The 23,952-nt window shown below is 40.0% G+C and overlaps 1 protein-coding gene across 6 annotated transcripts in view; it reads left to right on the top strand.

Annotated features, from left to right (window-relative positions):
• The window catches only part of FBXO16 (F-box protein 16), a 52,769-nt gene that overhangs the window by 16,495 nt on the left and 12,322 nt on the right, over positions 1-23,952 (top strand). For all 6 annotated transcript variants that reach the window (XM_045998591.1, XM_045998586.1, XM_045998587.1 and 3 more), the window contains 4 exons: positions 5,686-5,892; positions 9,882-10,046; positions 15,413-15,645; positions 17,741-17,843. In XM_045998591.1, coding sequence (XP_045854547.1) covers positions 5,686-5,892; positions 9,882-10,046; positions 15,413-15,645; positions 17,741-17,843 — 708 coding nt within the window. The remainder of the gene's footprint in view (positions 1-5,685; positions 5,893-9,881; positions 10,047-15,412; positions 15,646-17,740; positions 17,844-23,952) is intronic.

Raw genomic sequence — 23,952 nt, 5'->3', positions numbered from 1 at the left:
AGTCTGTTTCTCCCTCTGCCCCCCCGCAACTCGTTCTCTCAATCTTTCTTTCTCTCTCTTTCTTGCTCTCTCTCTCAAATAAATAAATAAAACATTAAAAAAAAAGAAAGTCCACCAGATTGAGATAAATAACCAATAAGCAAACAATAACAGGCCTTCCTCTTCATCTTGTCCCTCACACACTGTGAACTTTTCCTTGCCACTCGTTGTGAGAGGAGGAGAACTGCCTCTAGCAGTTGCTAGAGCCTTCTAGCAACTGCCCTCACTTCCTGCGACTGCAGTAAAAATCCTTGGAGCAACTACTCCAAACACCGGATTTTTACAATTCTATAAAAAGGCATTTAAATAATTATAAAATATAAGCATATCATAATTGTATATATAACATAGCATAATACAATTGATATAAATAATATTTTAAAAAGGGAACTAACTGTAAAGGGAGGTACCGTAGGTGATACCAGGATGGAAGAATGGTCCTAGCTACTCCCCAGATCTCACATCTTGGAACTCTACTATGTTATGGGTGTTTTTACTTGGAAGGTGATGGGAGGGATGTAGGAGATTATCAAATTCCTGGACAGTTAACTCTTCCATGGATTATTTACTCTCTGGATTATTCCTAGCACCTTTTAAATTCCGAAGGGATTTTCCCCAGCTGTGAAGCATTCTTCTGAGTCATCAACCCACCTTCATTTGGTAGGAGTTCAAGGAATGCAAATTCATTTTCTATTAGCCTAAACAAACACAATTAGAAAGGAAAAAATCCCTCGAAGCAAAGAACACCTATCAAAACCAGATGTAAATTACCTTTTGACCATGGTAATCAGGGAAATAAATGAGAAACCAATGTAATTATCTTTTTAATCTCTAGAGGAAAATGTTTTAATGTTTTCTTTTATAGATTTCTTCAGCATTTTATAATCCTAGGGTTCTTTTATATTGCTTTTAAATCACTGTTCTTCAACCTGAGCTCGTTCTCTTTTTGTGGGCAGCAGTGAAAGTAGATGAGCTAACCTCAGTCATTCTAAATGTACTTCCCAGCCTTGCCAATTTGCAGGCATGATAATCTTATGCTTTTTAATTTAATTGTTTGCATATATATTCTTTTAACACTGATTTAACCCACATGCTTATTATTCTTTTTTTTTAAAGATTTTATTTATTTATTTGACAGATAGAGATCACAAGTAGAGAGAGAGGCAGGCAGAGAGAGAGAGAGAGAGAGAGAGAGAGAGAGGAGGAAGCAGGCTCCCTGCCAAGCAGAGAGCCCGATGCGGGACTCGATCCCAGGACCCTGAGATCATGACCTGAGCTGAAGGCAGCAGCTTAAACCACTGAGCCACCCAGGCGCCCCTATTCTTTTTTTTTTTTTTTAAGATTTTATTTATTTATTTGACAGAGAGAGATCGCAAGTAGGCAGAGAGGTAGGCAGAGAGGCGGAAGCAGGCTCCCCGCGGAGCAGAGAGCCCGATGCGGGGCTCGATCCCAGGACCCTGAGATCATGACCCGAGCCGAAGGCAGCGGCTTAATCCACTGAGCCACCCAGGCGCCCCAACCCACATGCTTATTATTCTTAACATCACTTTGATATTTTACAATGATAGCTACCATGTCTATAATGAGGTGTGGCCTTATTAAGAATTTTATACATATATTATTTTTTAATCTTCACAACAAACCTACAATTTAGATATAATTATTCTTAATGTATAAAAGAGGAAATTGAGAGGTTGGTAGTGGTGGAGCTGGGATTTAGTGATTTATTTCTAAAGAGTATTAAAAATAATAGAATACTGTAAGTGAGATTTCCCGTGGCCTCATTCCCAAACCCACCATCAATCTGTAATGCCGTACTTCTTCTTATCATGTTGAGATATTACAGTTTGCATAGCTGATCCCCTGTGGTTAGGCATTTTTGGTTATTCTACTTTCTTGCAGTGATTATAATATCTCACAAAATTTTTTTTGTAACCATAATTATCCTGGGTCCCATGTAGCTCAGTTTCTACAGAACCACAGAATGCTGCCTGAAAGTAATTTTAAAATGAATTATAATTTTCACTTCGTGTTTCAAAGGAAAAAAAATCACAGCAGAACCAGTTTAAAACTCTAGACAGTACTTCTCAGGTCTCCCTTTGTTAAACAACAGAAATTCAACTTGAGTAATTTAAAAGATCAAAACGACTATATTGAGCAGTTTGTGAATCAGGTAGCATTCTATTTCACAAATAGAAAGGAGCTCCGTTGAGCTACAGAAAAGGAAATGTTTTGAAAGGTAGAGAGGGACCCTAACAACAGAAATTATTAGCAAAGAACACATTGTTTTAGGTAACATTGCTTTCCTAAGGGGAATGGAAGGGATCTGTTGGTAAATTTCCTAGTGCTGACCAGGAAATTCCAGGTTGACTGGTTAAAGGTTATATTCCTGGGGGATATATAATATTACAATTAGGTTAGTATTAAATCTTGCTTTGCTGACATGGGGCCCTTAACATAAGTGACTCCATTTTGTACTGTGGTTTTCTTTTTAATACCTTCCTTCATTCCTTATTTCTCTCACAGTCTCTAATTGCTGTCGAGGCTATGACATTCTGAACCTCTAAACTCCCAACAAGCCAAAAACCTAACTGCTTTTCTCTCTCTTCACACTTCCCCCTTGGCTATTTTGTAGATCAGTGTGGTTTCTCTGGCACAGTTCTTCCCCTGGCCGCAGTCTCTTCATTCTAATAGTCCATCCCAAAAGGAAAGAAATCCCCGATTGTGAGAGCTGGAAATATGAGTTGTGCAGAAATAGGGAGAGGAGAAATCAGGGAACACTCACACATGAATAGATTTTTTTTTTTTTTTTGTATTTTTCAGTGTAACAGTATTCATTGTTTTTGCACAACACCCAGTGCTCCATGCAATACATGCCCTCCCTATTACCCACCACCTGTTCCCCCAACCTCCCACCCCTGACCCTTCAAAACCCTCAGGTTGTTTTTCAGAGTCCATAGTCTCTTATGGTTAGCCTCCCCTTCCAATTTTTTTTTTTTATAAACATATAATGTATTTTTATCCCCAGGGGTACAGGTCTGTGAATCGCCAGGTTTACACACTAACAGCACTCACGATAGCACATACCCTCCCCAATGTCCATAACCCCCTCCCCCTCTCCCAACCCCACCTCCCCCCAGCAACCCCCAGTTTGTTTACATGAATAGGTTTTATTCATTTATTTGTAAGTTGAGGTTTTGGGTTTTTTTCTCCCCTGCCGCAAGCCCACTATCAAGGCCTCTACATGAGTTGTGTCTTTCCACAATGTCAGGATTCCAAACAATGACCTATCACTGCATATTTAACTTGGCTTCATACATGTCACACAAAACAAAGTACATACAAAGTCACACAACAGAGAAGCTATACAAGAAGCAATGAACCAAATGTGAGGTCAGTCCCTGAGCACACAGTTGAGATGAGGCCTCGGTCCAGTCTAGGTCAGCTCTCAGCTCATACTGCTGTGATGTTCAAGCAGTGGAGAATCCCTGTGATGTTTAAGATCAATCAGGTAAGGCCGTCAGTCTGTATAGTCAGAAGTGGAAGGGCCGGTGTCTGCAGATTCTGACAGTTTGCTGCAGAAATCCTCTGTTTAAAGGAGTTTAATCAGTCTTTGGCCTTTGCAGGCCTTCTAGTGATTATCAGCTCTTGGTTCTTTCAGGTTCCTGGGGCCTTGCTGATTATCAGTCCTTAGTACTGCCAGTCTCTGTTGTTTTTGATGATATCTGGTCTCAGCTACAACATCCTTGGCTAGTTATGTCACTGCTGGACATGAGTGACTCCATCTTGCTCTCTATATCCTTCCCCTTGCTTGAATTATAGTTTCCAAACTGAGATTCTTGGGTCATGAAATAGATATATGTAATAGTGAATAGTTTTTATCAAGAAGTATTCTTGCCAATTAAAAAAATACATCCTGGGTGCCTGGGTGGCTCAGCGGTTAAGCGTCTGCCTTTGGCTCAGATCATGATCCCAGAGCCCTGGGACTGAGTCCAGCATCGGGCTCCCTGCTCTCTGCCCCTCCCCTGGCTCACGCACTTTCTCTCTCTCCCTCTTGCCCTCTCTCTCTAAGTAAATAAATAAAATCTTTAAAAAAAAATACTTCATGACTATAATGAAGTTGACTTGTCATGCTTTATATGCCTTTTTATTTTTTTTAAAAAGATTTTATTTATTTATTTGAGAGAGAGAGTGTGTGAGAGAGAATGAGCATGAGAAGTGGGAGGGTCAGAGGGAGAAGCGAGCTCCCTGCCCAGCAGGGAGCCCGATATGGGACTTGATCCCGGAACTCCAGGATCATGACCTGAGCTGAAGGCAGTCGCTTAACCAACTGAGCCACCCAGGCGTCCCTTTATATGCCTTTTTAGGTAGTGTATTTTATGATTACAACTAAAATTTCTTATAAAATTCTCACTAGCTTGAGACAACCATAGAAAATAATCTATATGCGAAATGCAATAGTATACAAAATATAGGCCGCCCCAAACTTTCCTGTCTCTCTTCTCTAAAATGGGCTAAGAAAAAAAAGAGAGGTTTAGACCTCTGGTAAAGTGGCTCATTCAGTCGGTAGGTGTTCCCAGAAAAGCCTTTCTTTTGGTTTTGGCCAGCCCTCAGATTCTTATCTTTGATCAGTCATTGATGTTGGGACTGATTTAGGGTTGTCTCTAGGGAAAATAGTGAAGTAACCAAAGCTCTTGTTTGCCCTGCCTCAAATTGCTCTGGCATCTCCTGCCTGTCTCTGACACTCCCCACCCCCACCCCCCATGTCTTCCTATTGACTTTTTCTCTCCAATCAATCATTAACACATTAGTGGGACTTTAACCCTTCTCAGGGATATTTAGATAGTATACCTTATCTCCAGAGGTGAATGCAAAGCTTTGTTTCTGGTCTTGGAGTTTGGCACTTATGAGCCAGTACAGAAAGTCTGGCCAGAGAAGAGCTGCCCAGGTGTGTATATATACACACATTTTTGAAAGTTATATTTATGTATTTGACAGAGAGAGCATGAGAGCACAAGCAGGGGGAGAGGGAAGCTCCCCTGTGAGGCTCAATCCTAGGACCCTGGGATCATGATCTGAGCAGAAGGCAGATGCCCAACTGACTGAGCCACCCAGGTGTCCCTGAAATTATGTTGTTAAGTATATATTTTCTCAGTTTTTGAATATGGCCAGCTCCCAACTTACTGTCCTTATGTAACTACAAGTTCTGAGGTCAAGTGCACACACTTTTCTTTTTTTTTTTAAAGATTTCACCCATTCATTTGACAGAGAGAGAGATCACAAATAGGCAGAGAGGCAGGCAGAGAGAGAGGAGGAAGCAGGCTCCCTGCGGAGCAGAGAGCCCGATGCGGGGCTAGATCCCAGGACCCTGAGATCACGACCTGAGCCGAAGGCAGCAGCTTAATCCACTGAGCCACCCAGGCGCCCCGTGTACACACTCAGGTCTTGCACATGCTCCCATATATATATGTGAGAAAGAATAGATAAGTAAAAAAAGTCACATTTGTTAATTAGGGGAAGAGATACATGCTATTCATTAGGAATAAAATAATTAAACTCAATTCTGTGCCATTCTTATCCATTCCTCTAATGAATCTCTGGTATCAAACTGAAGCTGCAGGTTATTTTAATCTTTCTTTTTTCCAGTTTGACAAATGGACAGACTCTCAACGGAGAAGAATCTTGACAGGCCTGTTAGAACGTTGCTCCCTGTCACAGCAAAAGTTCTGCTGTCGAAAACTTCAAGAAAAAATTCCAGCAGAAGCTCTGGATTTTACTACCAAGCTTCCAAGAGTGTTATCTCTATACATCTTTTCTTTCCTGGACCCACGAAGCCTTTGTCGTTGTGCACAGGTAAAGGCAAAGAATCCATATACAATGTTTTGTAGTGATAGCCTAGAAAATTCTAAAATGAGGGGGAAAAAAAACACACATGCAAAACCAAGAAATAGATGAGATGGTCAATATGTGTAGTCTATATAGTTTGAATTAACCCCTGTCTTCTTTGTGCCTCTGTATTTACTGCTCAAAAGTAGATGTAAAATGATGTAAGACATCATTAGTGTCCACAGAATAGTATTTGCTCGTTGAGGAGACAAACATACATATGAAATGGTTCATCAGCAGAATAGTCTTATAGCGCATACGACTAGAAAACAATTGTAAATTGTATAGTGCAGGCTATTCATAAAAAAGCTCAAAATAAGGTACTAGTGGGGTATGTACAAAGAGTACAAGACTTAAAGAGTTCTGAGGGTGCCTGGGTGGTTAAGTGTCTGCCTTTGGCTCAGGTCATGGTCCCAGAGTCCTGGGATCGAGCCCTGCAGGCTAGCCTCCCTCTCCTCCCTCTACCCCGTACGTATGCTCTCTCTCTCTCGCTCACTCTGTCTCTCAAATAAATAAATAAAATCTTAAAAAAAACAAAAGACTAAAAGAGTTCAGAGTAAGTACACTCGCTTTCACTGGCCTTGGAAGAGGGGCTGACTATTGTTTTCCTACAAGTTAAGTCCATGGTCTGTTCAAGTATACTTTAATTGCTTACAAGATAAAATGGGTAGCCATTTTTTTGAGAATTTTCCTAGAGTCTGGTAACACTGGAAATTACTTGTTACCCCATTACACAGATCATATGTATCACATGTCAGTCTTGCACAGATGTGTGACATAATTTTAGTCTTAATTAAAATTAAGAAAATTAATGCAGTAAGAAAGAGGAGTTACTCAGTATATGGTGTTAGAACAATTGGACAGCTGTCTGAAAAAATTCGAGTAGAAGAAAAGATTGGTATAAAATCAAAGGAAACCATTAAAGTACTCAAAGAAAACATAGGGAAGGAGGCCTTTGTGAGTATTCTTTAACACCCTGGAGACTTAAAAGAAAATACAATTTAGGGCCAACTGGGTGGCTTAGTTGGTTAAGCGCCTGCCTTTGGCCCAGGTCATGATCCCAGAGTCCTGGGATCAAGTCACAGGTCTTGCTCCCTGCTTAGCCGGGAGTCTGCTACTCCCTTTTACTCTCCCCCTGCTTTGCTTTCTCTCTTCCTCACAAATAAATAAATAAATTAATTAATGAATAAAATATTTTTTAAAAAAAGGAAAAAGAAAGATTTCCTTTGATCCAGCAGCTCCACTTCTTAGAGTGCCTCAATATGCAAAAAGTATATAAGAATATTGCAGCATTGTTTGTAATAGCTAAAGTTTGGGAACAATGGAAAGGTCCACCATTAGGGGACTGGTTAAATAAATTGCAATAATCTTTTTTTTTTAATATTTTATTTATTTATTTGACGGAGAGAGAGGTCACAAGTAGGCAGAGAGGCAGGCAGAGAGGCAGAGAGAGTGGGAGAAACAGGCTCCTCACTGAGCAGAGAGCCCGATGCGGGGCTCGATCCCAGGACCCTGAGATCATGACCTGAGCCGAAGGAGGAGGCTTAAACCACTGAGCCACCCAGGCGCCCCTGCAATAATCTTTAAGATCCATCATCAGTGAAAAAAGCAAAGGTGCAGAACTGTTCTACCACTTTTGAAAGAAAAAAAGAATATATACATATTTATTAATATAGGCCTGGAATGCTCCTGGAATGACACACAGAAGCTGTAGTGTGGTAACATCCAGTGAGGGGAAGGAGTGACCAGAGGATGGGGATAAGAGAGAGACTTTTTTTTACTGCATGTCCCTTTGGATCTTTAAATTTAGTATTAATGTACACATACTACTTATTCCAAAAATGAAACATTCCTTAAAAGAACATAGCATTCTAAATGTCCAACAGTAAGAGACTATCATATAGCCATATGATGTATTATTGTGTGGCCATTACAAAACATGTTTTCTAAGACCAAAGATGCTTATAATATGTGAAATGAAGAAAGCACTATTTAAAATTAGATATATAGAATTTCCCAATTTGCTTTCATACATGCTTAGAAAAAAGACAGAAAAGAACCATGTCAGGTGGTTAATAAAAGTCATGTCTGACTGGTGGGGGTATGTATATTGTTTTTCTTAAAACTTCTTGGAATTTTCCAAGTTTCGCACAGTGAGAATGTTATCATTGGAGGGAATGTTATTTGAAATCACTAATCCTATCATATATGTGTATTATATGTCAGTCTTGCAAGATCTCAGCATTACATTTGTTCCCAGTCCTGCCTGTGAGGAAGACACAGGCAATTGTTCTTTAGCTAGATTTAAACACGAATATCATTGCACTAAAATGAGCTTTGAACAGTTTAAAAATATGGGGGGAGGCTGATAATTTTGAAAGCTCCTACCTACCCTTCAACCCTCCTCATTCCTATCTACTTAAAACAAACAAAAAACAACAAAAAGCAAAAACAAAACATACAAAAACCTACTACCCCAGGGAAATCCAAACAATTTAATAGCCATGTCATAACAAGATGTAAGGAAAATGAGGAAAAGAGTGAAAATGGAGAAACTTCTCCTCATCCCCTCCCTACGAAACCTCGAAACCTCACCTCTCCACTGAATTCTAAGTTAATTAACCATATGGGGATTAAGGTCGATGTTGTTGCATTTCTGCGCTGAACAAAGTAGATGTGATTTCTGTTCCTGCCTGCGGGGCTCTGTCAGATTCTCTACCCTTTTTTGTCCTTCCAGTTTCTGAACCTGTTATTTCTTGTAATTGTGCCCTCCCTTCTCCTGTATGTCTCCTCTTCAGCACAGAAAACAATGCTAAACATAATGGAACTCTGTACTTGGTAGGTGGAAGGAGGGAGAATGGGAGGGCCAGGTAAATGGATGTATATCACAGTTTCTGCCCTTTCTTCTTTCTTTCTTGTATTTTTTTCCTTCTTTTTTTTCTTTTTTTAAAGATTTTATTTATTTATTTGACAGAGAGAGAGAGAGAGATCACAAGTAGGCAGAGAGGCAGGCAGAGAGAGAGGGGGAAGCAGGCTCCTCGCCGAGCAGAGAGCCCGATGCGGGGTTCGATCCCAGGACCCCGAGACCACGACCTGAGCCGAAGTCAGAGGCTTAACCTACTGAGCCACCCAAGCGCCCCTCTTTCTTTCGTTTTTTTATGCTCAAAAATTATTAATGATCTACTTAATGTTGCAAAAGAAGCCAGTTTTCCAAGGATGAAATTTGCACTGGAAAGTTGGATGTCATCTTTGCAACTCTTGGAGCCAAGACACAGAACCCCTCATCTGAACTTTATATATGAACTTGACCCTAGATTTCAGCAAGACTTGTTCAAAATCTGGAGTAAGTTATTGTAAACACTGCTGCACATAATAGTGTCACCTCCTTCTGGATTGTGAGATTGACCATAATGCTGTGGGAATGGAATGTACAGAGCAAATAATGTATGCTCTATGGAATCTTAAAGGCTATATAGGACACACCATATGATACCAGTACTTGACTTTCTATTTATAAAATTTCTATTTAGTTAAATCATAAGAATGGAGGGAAAATGGAAACATACCAAAAAACGAGTAAAGAATATGCAGATCTGAGTTTCTATGACCCTCATATAACTCTCACATGAGCATCTAGGAAATTCCAAAGTCTCTCTGAGCCACAGTCCTCTCATTTGCAACATGAGAGTAATAATGACACCTGTCTCCTTAAGGGGGATGGTTAGGTAATAGGTACTCAGTAAATATTAGTTAACTCTGAATCTAACTGTGATTTCACATTTAAAGAAAATCCTTCTGCCTGGGTAGGGAACACTTTGGGTAGGTAACTTTGTAAGCTTTGATTTGGAGGGAAAGAACAAAAAGGTATCTCAGGTCCAGGGTGACAGCTGAAGACCTAGACGAAATGGGCGCGAAGACTGAGTAGGTTTCTCTTTTCTTTCCAACTGTTTTTCCAGGTGAGCTGGAGCTGGAAGAACTTAACTGAGCTGGATCAGCTCTGGGCGCTCAAATGTTTACGATTTAACTGGTACATCAGTTTCTCTCCAACTCCCTTTGAGCAGGGTATATGGAAGAAGCACTACATTCAGATGGTAAAAGAACTTCATGTTACCAAGCCAAAGGTAAATTAGGGGCAAAAAGCAACAAACATACATGTATCAGCTATTTAGGCGTACGGGGGAAGGGGCGGGGGGGCAGGGAATGGTTAAACAGGTGATAGGGATTAAGGAGAGCACCAGGTTTCTGTGGAAGTGCTGAATCACTAAATTGTATACCCGAAACTAGTATCATACTGTATGCTAACTGGAGTTTAAATAAAAACTTAAAAAAAGGGGCGCCTGTGTGGCTCAGTGGGTTAAAGCCTCTGCCTTCAGCTCGGGTCATGATTCCAGGGTCCTGGGATTGAGCCCTGCATCCGGCTCCCTGCTGGGAGCCTCCCCTCTCTCTCTCTGGTGCCTCTCTGCCTACTTGTGATCTGTCTGTCACATAATCAAATAAATGTCAAATAAATGAATAAAATCTTAAAAACAACAACAACAACAAACAATCAAAAAAACAAAAAAAGAAATTCTAGAACTAAGACTAAAAAACTTGAGGTTGGGGAGTGGAATAATGAGTGTACTAAAGTTCTTTTTAATCTAGAAACTAAGCAATGTAAGCAAAGGAAATTATTCAAAATTCTCCTTTTCTGAGAACTCGATAGCCTTTTCTGAGACATCCGTGTTAGCCAAGAACCCTCATCAGACTCTCCTAAACCAGCAGTTCCCCAGGAGGTTAGGACTATGGAGCTCCTCACTCTGTTCAGATTCCTGGATTTCCATATCTCTGACTTCCCCGCCAGGCCATTCTGACCTGGGACTCCTTGGGTATTGTCCAGTATCTGCTATCAATGGGTCATCCAATTCTACTTTATTAATTCAAATATTCTGATTCTACCAGGTGAGCTACAGGTTATTTTTACATCATTTATAAAGAAAAGTTTTCCAATAAATCTGTAATTTTGGAAGGGAATAATGAGTATACTAAAGTCCTTTTTAATCTAGAAACTAAGCAATGTAAAGCATTTACATATAATGATAAAAAGTAAATAATGCAAGAATAATTTTTCTAGTTGTTTTCTCTGCATTATAACCATTGTTTATGTTCCTTCTTATAGTCACAGTTAATTAGATAACTCATGGGAAATTTTTATGAGCCTTTTCTTTATGGTGTGATCTATACACATGTGGCGCTGTGCATCGTTTTGTATGATAGATGAGTTCCTGAATTATGTGTAAATTAAATATTTTTAATGATTTTTAAAACCACAGGGGTATCATTTTCTATGAAAAAAATGGCAGTGAATCCTTTTAAAATTGAAGAATCTTTTTGAAAGATGAATAGTCAACTCCTAGCTTCTTCATTTGGGTTGAGTTTTATTGTTTTAAAGTAGAATCCATCTACATTTAGTACGGTAGTAAACTATGCATAATTAATGTTGTTACAATCACAATGGTAAAACTAGCCTTTCCGATTTCAGTAATTGGTGTGCTCCACAAGGATTTCTTTTAAAAAGAAAAACATAAACTGCAGTGATGGAAAAAGTTATTTTAAAAAGTACCATAGCTATGATTTCTTTTCAAGATTTGATAAGGCTAGGGGCGCCTGGGTGGCTCAGTGGGTTAAAGCCTCTGCCTTCGGCTCAGGTCATGATCTCAGGGTCCTGGGATCGAGCCCCGCATCCGGCTCTCTGCTCTGCAGCGAGCCTGCTTCCTCCTCTCTCTCTGCCTGCCTCTCTGCCTGCTTGTGATTTCTCTCTGTCAAATAAATAAAATATTTAAAAAAAAAAGATTTGATAAGGCTTTTCTTGACTCTCATTTTCAGTTAGGGGCCGGGAATGGCATTCAAAGCTGAAGCGTGGGCCATTCTGGGTCAGAGAAGAGAAAAGTAATTAACCAACTTGTAGAAGAAAAGAGGTTTTGACTATTTATAAAACTGACTTGAAAGCTTTGTCTTCAGCCATACTTCTTTTCTATGAAATGTGCATAACTATATTTAAAAATGAATCGTTCTGATGCAAGAAAATTGCCATCTCTTTGCTTAGTATAAAATTTCTTTAGGGAATACTTTGTTATATTAAATGTTAGTTTTTCTATTTTATTTTTTTAAAGATTTTATTTATGTATTTGACAGACAGAGATCACAAGTAGGCAGAGAGAGAGAGAGAGAGAGAGAGAGAGGAAGGGAAGCAGGCTCCCTGCTGCGCAGAGAGCTCCATGCAGGGCTCAATCCCAGGACCCTGAGATCATGACCTGAACTGAAGGCAGAGGCTTAACCCACTGAGCCACCCAGGCGCCCCGTTGGTTTTCTATTTTAAAAAAGGACCTGGGGCGCCGAGGTGGCTCGGTCGTTGGGCGTCTGCCTTCAGCTCAGGTCATGATCCCAGAGTCCTGGGATCAAGCCCCGCATTGGGCTCCCTGCTCACCGGCAAGCCTGCTTCTCCTTCTCCCTTTCCCCTGGCTTATGTTCCCTCTCTCGCTGCCTCTCTCTCTGTCAAAGAAATAAATAAAGTCTTTAAAAATAAATAGACCTAAGTCAGAAAGACTAAAGAGTCTTGGGTAATTTCCTGTGAGGTTGCTCCAGTGATGGTGAACGTAGGCAGCCACTGGATTAAAGCATAATTTACCTTCATTCAAGCACCTTCCCTAGTAACCTTTCCCTCAATAACCTGTACCTGGCATGTGCTCCAGCAGAGCTTTTGAAAGCATTTTATGAGCAAATGGTTGTGGCTAATATTAGTTTCCCCAACCTTAAAATGAGAGGACTGGACAAGAGTGATCTTTATAACTGTCTATCAGGCTATGCTATATCTACTCCAAACAGCATAATTTCAAAAAGACTTCATCTACAGAAAGAAGAGGAAGTTGAACCCAAAGTAGATAGAAAGAAGAAATAATAAAGAGCTAAAGTCAATGAAATTTGAACAGACAAATAATAGAGAGAATCAGTGAAACCAAAGCTCCTTTCTTGAAAACATAAATAAAATTCCTAAGTTGCTAGTTAGGGTGATGAAGGAAAAAGGAGAGAAAACATAAATTACTAGTGACAGGAATGAAAGAGGGGGCATCACTACAGATCCTGTAAACATAAGAAGAATAATGAGAAAGTATTATGAACAAGTCTATGTCACTAAATTCAAATACCTGGATGAAATGGACAATTCTCGAAAAATGCAGATTAGGAAAACAGTTTCACTAGAAAATAGAAAACGTGAATAAATCTTTATCAGTTAAAAATCGAATTCACAGCAGCCTGGGTGGCTCAGTTGGTTAAGCAACTGTGTTTGGCTCAGGTCATGATCCCGGACTCCCGGGATCGAGTCCCACATCGGGCTTCCAGCTCCATGGGGAGTCTGCTTCTGCCTCTGACCTTCTCCCCTCTCATTCTCTCTCTCTCTCCGAAATAAATAAATAAAATCTTTTTAAAAAATTGAATTCATACTTTTCCACAAACCTCCAGACCCAGATAACTTCATTAGCGAATTCTATCACATGCATAAGGAAGAAATATCAATTCTACATAAACTCTTTCATAATATGGAAGATGAGGGAATACTTCCCAACTCATTACCTTTATACCAAAACCAGATAGACCCTTTATAAGAAAACAAAACAAAATCACAGATTAATATCCCTCATGAACACAGACATTAAAATCTTTTAAAAATATTAGCATAGTAAATCAAGTTCTATACAAAGAAAGAATAATACATGATGACCAAGTGGGAAGTATCCGTGGAGAGTAAGGTTGGCATAATATTAAAAAATTAACCAATGTAATTCACAGAATAAAAAAGAAAAGATCTATGATCATTTCAGTATATGCATAAAAAAGCATTTAATAAAAGTTCGACATCAGGGCGCCTGGGTGGCTCAGTGGGTTAAGCCGCTGCCTTCAGCTCAGGTCATGATCTCAGGGTCCTGGGATCGAGTCCCGCATCGGGCTCTCTGCTCAGCGGAGAGCCTGCTTCCCTTCCTCTCTCTCTGCCTGCCTCTCTTGTGATTTCTCTCTGTCAAATAAATAAAAAAAAAAACCAAAATCTTTAAAAAAAAAAAAAAGTTCGACATCATTCACAATTCTAAAAATTCTCGAAGACTTTAGGTGAAGTGAACAAAAATTTTATTTACTTAATACAGAAAAGTCATCAGTTTTCATTGTATCCTGTTTTGTTAAAGTGTCAAGCGTTTTGTTACTTTTCAGACTAAAGTTTATTTATATATAATTACTAGCATGTATGCCTAAATTTTTCCCCCTGAAATTTTTTATTATCATGTACTATTTATTCCCAGTTGTACAAAACTAGACCTTCTTCAGCAAAGTCTTTGTTCAATCTAAGCTTAGAAATGGAATGAATGTCCATTCTAAATGAGACATGAACAAAATCTTGAATAGCAAACCAATAACGAGCTGTCGATTATATAAAGAAAATGTCTTAATTAGTTACTAAAGTATGATCATCCATTAAATCAGTAAATATTTATTAAATACAGTTATGTGCTAGGTACTGAGTATAATGATCCTAACCCTGCTTTCAAGAAGCGGAGTTTAGTGGCCTAAGACATAGACAAATACATAATTACAACACAGAGTACTAAGTGCTAGTCTGTAACAGAAATATACAAAGAACAGTTGAAACAAGGATAAGAAACTGATTCTGCTTGAAGGGTTTGGGGAATTTCTTAATTGTCACAAACAATTCAAGCAAACCAATTTACCACGCAAAGCTTCCCTAATCTCTTAAAGAACAAAAATTAAGCCTTTAATGGCTTTTCTACATACCATTATCGCTTCCCTTAGGTTACAACCACATAAAAACCTTATGAATTTCACACACGAAAATAGACTTCCCATTTGGGAAATTAAAGCCAAAGTATTCTTTGAGAGCAGTTAAGATTTTGATAACTGATAAAATCTACAGTCTACCTGTGTATAAGTCAAAGTTGTCCCTGCGTTCTACAGATAATTAAGCATGGAGTACTATTTTTTGGAATGTGTATGTTTTATTGAGTTAATTAACTGCAATTGTGGAAAACTTATACAATGATGCAGTAGACGAGGTGGCAGTCCAGGATAGAGAGGGAGCTAGGACTTGAAGTAAGACAGTCCTAGATTCACATTCTGACCCTCCGTCTTACCATTTAATGTAGTAGTAGGTGAGTTCATTGGCTTTTCCCATCTTCAGTTTCCTCTTCTGTAAAATGGGAGTAGTAACTATTCCCTTTTAGAGTTATAATGAAGGTTCAATAACATAATGCATGAAGACTTCCTGAGAGAGTACCTGGCACTTGCAAGGACTCCTGGGTTGGTGGCTGCTGTAATTATTGTCACCATTATCATTGCAGTCGTGGCGAAGATGATGATGAAGATAGAATGAGGATGATATGATGATTTTTTTATTATAATTATTACGTTGTTTTAAGAACAGAAATAATTGATTTTCTTCTTCTAGACACCTCCAAAAGATTGCTTTGCCGTTGCCGACGTTCAGTCCGTTACAAGCAGTCCTGCAGAGGAAAAGCAGTCCCCTGTGTCAGCTTTCAGGTCGTCTTCCTCTTTGAGAAAGAAAACCCATCCAAGGGAGAAAGAGCTCCCACCCTGGAGATCATCTGACAAGCATCCAACCGATATCATTCGCTTCAATTACCTGGACAACTGTGACCCCAGTGAGCAAATCTGGCAAGGGTGAGAAGCTCTATGCTCTTCTCTATTTACTTGCTGTTGGAAACAATTTGCTGGCACTTCGGTATATGAAAAAAGGAAAATAGAATTTTCTGTGAAATACAAATGCTTTTCAATACATAGAAGCAGAACGTCATTGGAAGGTAAAGGAACCATTATTGGTAAATTTACCCTGTTCATCAGGATCTGTTTGCATTTTGTAGCTATAATGATTTAACATTACAGCTCCTTTTAATAGTTAGTACTTCAGATTTCAGTCTAGCCCCATAGAGTTCATTCTGGTCTTTTCCTTTTTCATATTTTCACCTCCCTTCTCTGACAAGGAGAACCTTGGCTCTCATGTTTATTTATACAAATTATATATGTACATATAATATATAATCAAAATAGATATATACATATATAACTTGCATACGAATTGTATATATATGTATATATCATATACATTTGTATAGGTAATATGTATATATAATAAACATAATATATACATATATTATAGTGTATATACATATACACAAACAGTATATATTCACTTACAAATTCTGAAAATAATTTCAAAATTGCTAACTCATTTTATTAGTAAAACAAATCTGCTGGATCATCTGGGTGGCTCAGTCAGTAACTCATCTGCATTCAGCTCAGGTCCTGATCTCAGGGTCCTGGGATGGAGTCCCACACCAGGCTCCCTGCTCAGTGGGGAATCTGCTTCTCCCTCTCCCTCCTGCTTGTGCTCTCTATCAAATAAATAAATAAAATCTTAAAAAAAAAACTTTTTTGGATCTATAGGCCTACCTCTTTTTTTTTTTCCGCCTTGCAATTTGTTTGTTACAGAAATCAGGTCATGTATCCTATAGAGCTTTTCACATTCTGAATTTTGCTGATCGCACTCCCAACATGCAGCCTAACATGTTCTCTGTCTCTTGTACTTGGCCGTACGCATGGTCAGATCTAGAAGCTTGCATATATAAGATCACGTACTTCCATCGTAAGGCACATAATTTCTGGTTGTCTCCCTTTTTTGTGATGTTAGTCACTATTGAAGACCATGGCCTAGATCCATTACCACAGGCAAACATTTTTAGAGACAAAAATACGTTAGGCTTTACGGGACATGTCTCTATCACAACTGCTCAACTCTGCGATTGTAGCCTGAAAATAGCCAAAACAATATGCAAACAATAAGCATGACGATGTCTCAATTTAGCTTTATTTACAAAAACAAGCATTGGGCCAAGTTGGTCTCTGGGTTCTAGTCTGCTGATCCCTACCTTATCCAAATATATATGATAGTTTTAGAAAACCAATACTAATATTAATTCAAACAATAGGATTACTAAAAACAGTTTAAGATTTCTTTGCCTGTGTTTTTGTCCTTAGGACATATTCTACTAAGACTATTCAGACAAATACTGTGTTTCAAGTCTCATGAAGTAATTTCTCCATGTGTAGTAATGCTACCAACTCCAGAGACAAGATTATTTCTTTCATTTTGTTCTTAGATTTTAGGGATTTCCTTCCTTTGTCTTATTTTATGATTTTGAGAAACATTGAGAATGTTCTAAAGTCAAATATATAAAACAAGGTATATTTGGAGAAGTCTAGCTTCTGTTCCTACCCCTCCATATTGTTCTTTGTTCTTGATTGGATCACATGGGAAGGCTACTTATAGGTAACCATTTTTTAAGATGTTATGGTATAGTCCTTCTATTTAACAAAATTTTAAGCAAATAAACACATCTGTTTCTGGAATGAATGGTGGTACACAACACATACCATTTTATTCACCTTTTTTTCATATAACAATATATCCTGGATATGTTATTGTTATATATATGTCATATACAACAATATATCCTGGATATAACAATATATCACCCCATGGTTGGATGTAGAAATACCCTGCTTTTCTTTTTATAGCTCATAGTGCTCCATTGTGTGGATGGGCCAGAGTTGATTCAACCAGTTCTCTAGTGCTCTACATTTGGCTCATTTCCAGTTGAGTGAAAATAATCATTTAAATCACAGAAACAATGAAGTCCAACAAATAGCTATGCAAATTTAAAATGATTCTAGTGTTCCAATGATTTCTGATTTACAGAAGGAGGAAAAGACATGAAATGAATCCAGATTTCAGCCGACAATCACATGATAAGAAAAATAAATTGCAGGACAGATCTAAGCTAAGAAAAGCACAGTCACTGGTAAGTATTGCTTATAAAAGCTTCCACACCATAACGTTTATGAAAATTGCTGGCTTGCTAATCCTATTTGTGAAATGAAATCTGTTGTTGTTTTTTTTTAACCAGAATCATCAAGTGGTGGTTTTAAATTCTGGTCTCTGACTGACAAGCTGTGTGACCTTGAAGCCATCCTTTACTTAATTTCTCTAAGTCTCTATTTTTAACTTTTTAAAAAGATTTTATGCATTTATTTGACAGAGAGAGAGATCACAAGTAGGCAGAGAGGCAGGCAGAGAGAGAGGAAGGGAAGCAGGCTCCCTGCTGAGCAGAGAGCCTGATGCGGGGCTCAATCCCAGGACCCTGGGACCATGACCCGAGCCGAAGGCAGAGGCTTTAACCCACTGAGCCACACAGGCGCCCCTCTAAGCCTCTATTTTTAAAAAATTTTTTATTTCAGTATAGTTGACACATAGTGTTACATTGGTTTCAGGTGCATGACGTCGTGATTCCTCATCTCTAGACGTTATGCTGAGCTCACCTCAGGTGTAGCTACCATCTGTCACCACACAACACTATCATAATATCAGTGACTATATTCCTTATGTGCTCCCTTTTCTTCCCATGAGACTCTAAGTCTCTATTTCTCTTATCTGTTAAAAAAAAAAAAAAAAAAACTGGGGGCGCCTGGGTGGCTCAGTGGGTTGGGCCGCTGCCTTCGGCTCAGGTCATGATCTCAGGGTCCTGGGATCGAGTCCCGCATCGAGCTCTCTGCTCAGCAGCGAGCCTGCTTCCCTCTCTCTCTCTCTGCCTGCCTCTCTGTCTGCTTGTGATCTCTCCCTGTCAAATAAATTAAAAAATCTAAAAAAAAAAAAACAAAACTGGATGAACTGAAGTGTATGAATCTGCTCTGTATAGTAGACAATATAATGGGAACATTCTTATCATTGGTTCTTTCTTCTGCTATGAGTCTTTAGGGGTGGGTGGGAAGGATGGGCTATAGAAATTTCTTTATATAAATTACTTACCTATAGATGCCTGGGTGTCTCAGTGGGTTAAGTGCCTGCCTTCGGCTTAGGTCATGATCCCAGGGTCCTGAGATGGAGTCCTGCGTCCCCGCATCGGGCTCCCTGCTCAGTGGGGAGTCTGCTTCTTCTCTCCCTCCCCCTGCTCATGGTCTCTCTCTCACTCACTCTCTCTCTCTCAAATAAATAAATAAAATCTTAAAAAAAAAAAAGAACTTACTTACCTCTAGAGTGCAAGTTCTACTTACCTGAGAAAAGGTGTACCTTCGGTCGCTTTATCAGTGGAGCATGACTATAAAAGCGCATTTCAAGTCACTGCAGAAAAAATGAGTGAGGAACTTTTCTTTCCCTAATTAAAAAAAAAAAAAAGCTTACTGACTACCTAATAAAGTCGGTGGCTAGGGAGCATTATTATTTCATGGTGGATTTTCCAGATTGTGATTCTGTACCTGCAGGGGGCTCCCTCTCAGCCCATAGGGGAGTCTTTGGAGCAAAGTAGACGGGAATAAGGGTGGAATAAAGAGGTCGTTTCCGTAGTGAAGCTCTAGAAAGAAGCTGAGGATACACACTCAAGGAAAATTAATATAAAATGGATGTCAGTTGGGAGAGGAATAAGTATGTACTCATGAATAAATCACTTTTATAGCTCAGCTTTAAAGCTCTATTACTTTCTGTTTAAATGTATTTTCAAGTGTTATGTTTCAAAAAAGAGCTTTTTTTTAAATGAGCTTTTTTAAAAATAGGGCAGTCTGTATTCTGAGGGGCCAATTCTGTTGGACTGGATGAGGCTTATCATAGACATATGTACAGATGCCCAAGGGAATGGAGCCGCTTAAAACAGAGCAGTAAAATTGTCAGTGAAAACCATTAATTGAGCAGAATAACTTTATGAGGCTTATCACACGGGCCATTTAGGCGTGCTTCTGCCTGATTTCCTGGCCCCTACTAGGCCAGGAGTAGCAGAGAAATCCAGGGGAAAGCTGGGAATTTAAAGGACGATAAAAGTTGATGGTTGATGTATGCTTACAAATTATCGGCACAGTCAAACATTTCTCTGGCTGAGAACACAAAACAAAATCAAAGGCTAAACAGAAGCCTTCCCCAGGGGCTTTTGACATTAACCATCTGTCACACACTTAGAAGGGCTTGCTTAAGTTAAAAAAAAATTCTTTATATTTCTAAACTTTAAAAGTTGTGCTCAGTAAGGCTGGAAGGGAAACTGGGGCAAATTAAACAATGATGGAGAACAATGAACCATTAATAAAATGAAGTGTGCACTTGGATTGATCTACTGAGGTTGTTTATGTAAATATACTAATTATCATCACTATTTATGCTTAGCGGTTTGGATCAGGAGCATAAGGTATAATTGAACCCTCCAGAAGTGTGCTAGGATCATTCTGTCGGTAATGATGCCTGTGACAAGCCTGGCCGTGTTGGGCCACGAGTGGCTCAGGCCCAGTCTTCACGCCGTGGCAGTTTGCCCTCACCGTGGGCCACCCAACTTGGAGGAAATAAGCAACCTCCTCAGTGATACAATGTGGTGGTGAAAATTCGGAAATACTGGATGTGGGGACCTGAGAGAAGAAGAAATGGGCTTTGAGGAAAGGCAGTTAGGGGACAGAAGGAGAGAAGGGAGTAAAACTCTTGAGAATTGCCACTGTAGAGAGAGAGGGTGGTGGACACAGCCCGGTACAGTTGCAACGGAGAGAACCCTGTGTTCGTTGGATGGAAAGTTCTCACATCATTTAGATATGCATACGCCTGAAGGTTTCAGGAGGAACTAGGGTAACAGGTGAGCAGGCAGCACTCAGGGGAACACATGACAGAGGTAAGGATAAGAAGGACAGACGGACAAAGCTGCCCCGAAGGTCCCTGAGGCCTGAACACTGACTATTCCTTGCCCTTGTAAGGAGAAAATATTTGGAAGCTTGGAGAAGGTAGAGCTTTGTAAAGCGGAAGGATTGGAACAGAAAAAAGCGTAGGAGAGTTAAGAGTAAAGAAAATATCCCTTGAGCCATCTCTCCAGCACTGTGGCTATCAGACCAGTGAGACCCACCTAATTCACTTTTTGCCTACCATGACTTACAGCTTTCAAATATGAGTGACGCCTCCGAAAAGAAAAACCTGCTTAGGGAAATAGTTTCGAAGCCAAACAGTGAGCTTGTGATGTTTTCTATTATTTAACGGCCTTGTGTTTTCAAGGCTCAAAGGGTACCTGGTTTCCTCTTAAGGCTTTCAATTCTTTTTTTTTTTTTTTAATTTATTTATTTGACAGAGAGAGATCACAAGTAGGCACAGAGAGAGGAGGAAGCAGGCTCCCTGCCGTACAGAGAGCCCAATGTGGGGCTTGATCCCAGGACCCTGGGACCGTGACCTGAGCCAAAGGCAGACGCTTTAATCCACTGAGTCACCCCAGGTGCCCCAAGGTTTTCAATTCTAAAGCTGCCTCTTTACAGCTGCTTCATTTGCCCTTTGATGGGAATCACTGATAAAAGATGCAAAGAAAATCTAGATCTGATCACTAATGCTTTCTGATTTTGAAAACCGATTATTAAAAATTAGATAAATATTAAGAAATATCCATTACAATTAGTTATGATAATAAAATTCCATATAGAACAAAACCAAAAATAGCAACACTACCACAGTATAGTGAGTACTGCTATCGTAATTAAACTTCAGAAATTTTCTTTTTTTAATCTTAGCAGCCAGACCCGCAGTGCCTGTTTGGGAAGGGGAAGGAGCGAGCTGTCTCCTTGGGGGAAAGCCTCCTTGATGAGTTTGTGAGGAGGGATGCCACCTTGAGGGTTTGGATGCTACAGACACCTGGACTTCAGAGGGGGGTGAAAACCTGCTCTGCAGGAGATTAGAGGAAGTTTGTTGTTTCTGCTCCTGTGTGGGAAGGGGGTGGGGGGCGCAGCAGAGAGGTGGTAGAGAGAGAGCCAGCCAGGAGAGAAGCTCAGGTAGGTAGGGGAGCAGGGCCAGGATCCACTCCGATTGAATTTATTTGCTGTTGCTGGGATGTCAACCCTGCCTTCCATCTCTACAGTAAATTCTCAATTTCCACATGAAAGCAAGATCTCAAAAGTCTTGAAGTCCAGAAAAACAAAACCCCCCAGGACCATTCATAAAACTAAAGGGTGGGCTTTGGACGTCCTAGGCCGTGGAGGTACACTCGGAGGACCCCAGCCAACATCTTGTTTCCTATCATTTTTCCTTTTTTCTTCTTCCTACCAAGTTAAGTATAAAACCTGAAATACCTTGTGTCTCACATTCAGCTGTTACTTGGAGAGGAGAAGTCATTACTTTCTAGGTTCTGATTTGTCTTTTCACAGCATTTACCTAAATACAAGTAGCAAAAGTCTCAGATTGCCTATTTACTCTAACTGCTTTTTTTTTTTTTAAGATTTTATTTATTTGATAGACAGAGATCATGAGTAAGCAGAGAGGTGCTCGCTCCCAGGACCCTGAGATCATGACCTGAGCCAAAGGCAGAGGCTTAACCCACTGAGCCACCCAGGTGCCCCTACTCTAACTGCTTTTGATAAGACCTTACCTTTTTCTGTGCTCTGTGAATTCCGGCCTCTGCACTTAACCTTCTTCAACACCTTCCAAGATAACTTGATTCTTAGTGCTCTGGTTTTTTAAATGCTTCTGCTAGCTTACTCACCTTTTTCTTTTTTCCCCTCTCTGAGACAGAAGAGGAGGAAAAAAGAATGTGCCCCAAAGTGATACCTGATTTTTGTCATGGGAAGAACTTGGTTTAAGAATCAGGCCTGGGGGCGCCTGGGTGACTCAGTGGGTTAAGCCGCTGCCTTCGGCTCAGGTCCTGATCTCAGGGTCCTGGGATCGAGTCCCGCATCGGGCTCTCTGCTCAGCGGGGAGCCTGCTTCCCTCTCTCTCTCTGCCTGCCTCTCTATCTACTTGTGATCTCTGTCAAATAAATAAATTAAAAAAAAAAAAAAGAATCAGGCCTGGGTGGCTCAGTAGGTTAAAGCCTCTGCCTTCGGCTCAGGTCATGGTCCCAGGGTCCTGGGATCGAGCCCCACATATTGGGCTCCTGCTCAATGGGAAGCCTGCTTCTCCTTCTCCCACTCTCCCTGCTTGTGTTCTCTCTCTCTCTCTCTGTGTCTCTCTCTTTAAAAAAGAAGAAGAAGAAGAAAGAAATGAGAGTTGGGATTACAATATCTTAAAAGTCCATTCCAGGCTATAGTCTGGATTTGTGGGACCCCACAGTCCCTTACCTGTCCTCTCCATGATCTCTTCTGATACCTGAGGGATACAGCTGTGGTTAACATGACTTTACATAGAATGCCAGAAAGAATCCATCATACTCATAAGTTCTGATGATCAATCAATCAAAACTGGTTTCTGTCTATCTTTTTCTTGGAGCTTTAGAAAATACAGTCGATTCTAACAAGATTATTTATGAAACAAATGTACGCTTGGTTTCCTGCGGGCAATCTTTAGTAGATTTCTTTCAAAGTCTGATGACTTCCCCAGGTATTTGTTTTATAACATCTATTTGGTTTGGATGTGCAGAACTAGAAATCTCTATAGGAGAGATTTTTCATCATTTAGCTCAGGCAGTGAAATTCCCAAGAATTCCATCTGGAATGCAGAGTAAGAAAGAACGTGGGCTTTGTCATCGGACAGACTTGAGCTCTTTTAACTAAATGGTGTGACTTGGGATAAGTTACTAAACATTTCGGAGCCTCCATTTCTTCATCTGTGAAATGGGACTAATGATAACTCCCTTGCAGGATTGTGATTTGGGCCATTTATTAACCCCTGGGAGGTTCTGTCTCCTCATCTATAAAAGGGAGTTAGGAATGACACTACCTCACAGGGCTGTAAAGCATTTAGGTTAGTGCCAGGCTCAAAGAAGCATTCGGTAAATCGTAGCTAGTATGGGGGGTAATAACATTGGGCTAGATCAAAATCCCACGAGATCAGCATCTGAGGCTACAGGAGAGAGAGGAGGTAAGGAGCTGCAGAGGGAGGGGTGAGCCAGGCAGCCAGGGTAGGGGTTGGGGCGGGGGGCTTGGCAGGAGGCGCCGGCATATGGAATAAGCTTCTCTTTCTCTCTTTTTTTTTTTTTTAAG

The sequence above is a fragment of the Meles meles genome, chromosome 2 (genome assembly GCF_922984935.1).
Source record: "Meles meles chromosome 2, mMelMel3.1 paternal haplotype, whole genome shotgun sequence".
Classification (NCBI taxonomy): Eukaryota; Metazoa; Chordata; class Mammalia; order Carnivora; family Mustelidae; genus Meles; species Meles meles.
This window is presented reverse-complemented; position numbering and strand designations above follow the sequence as displayed.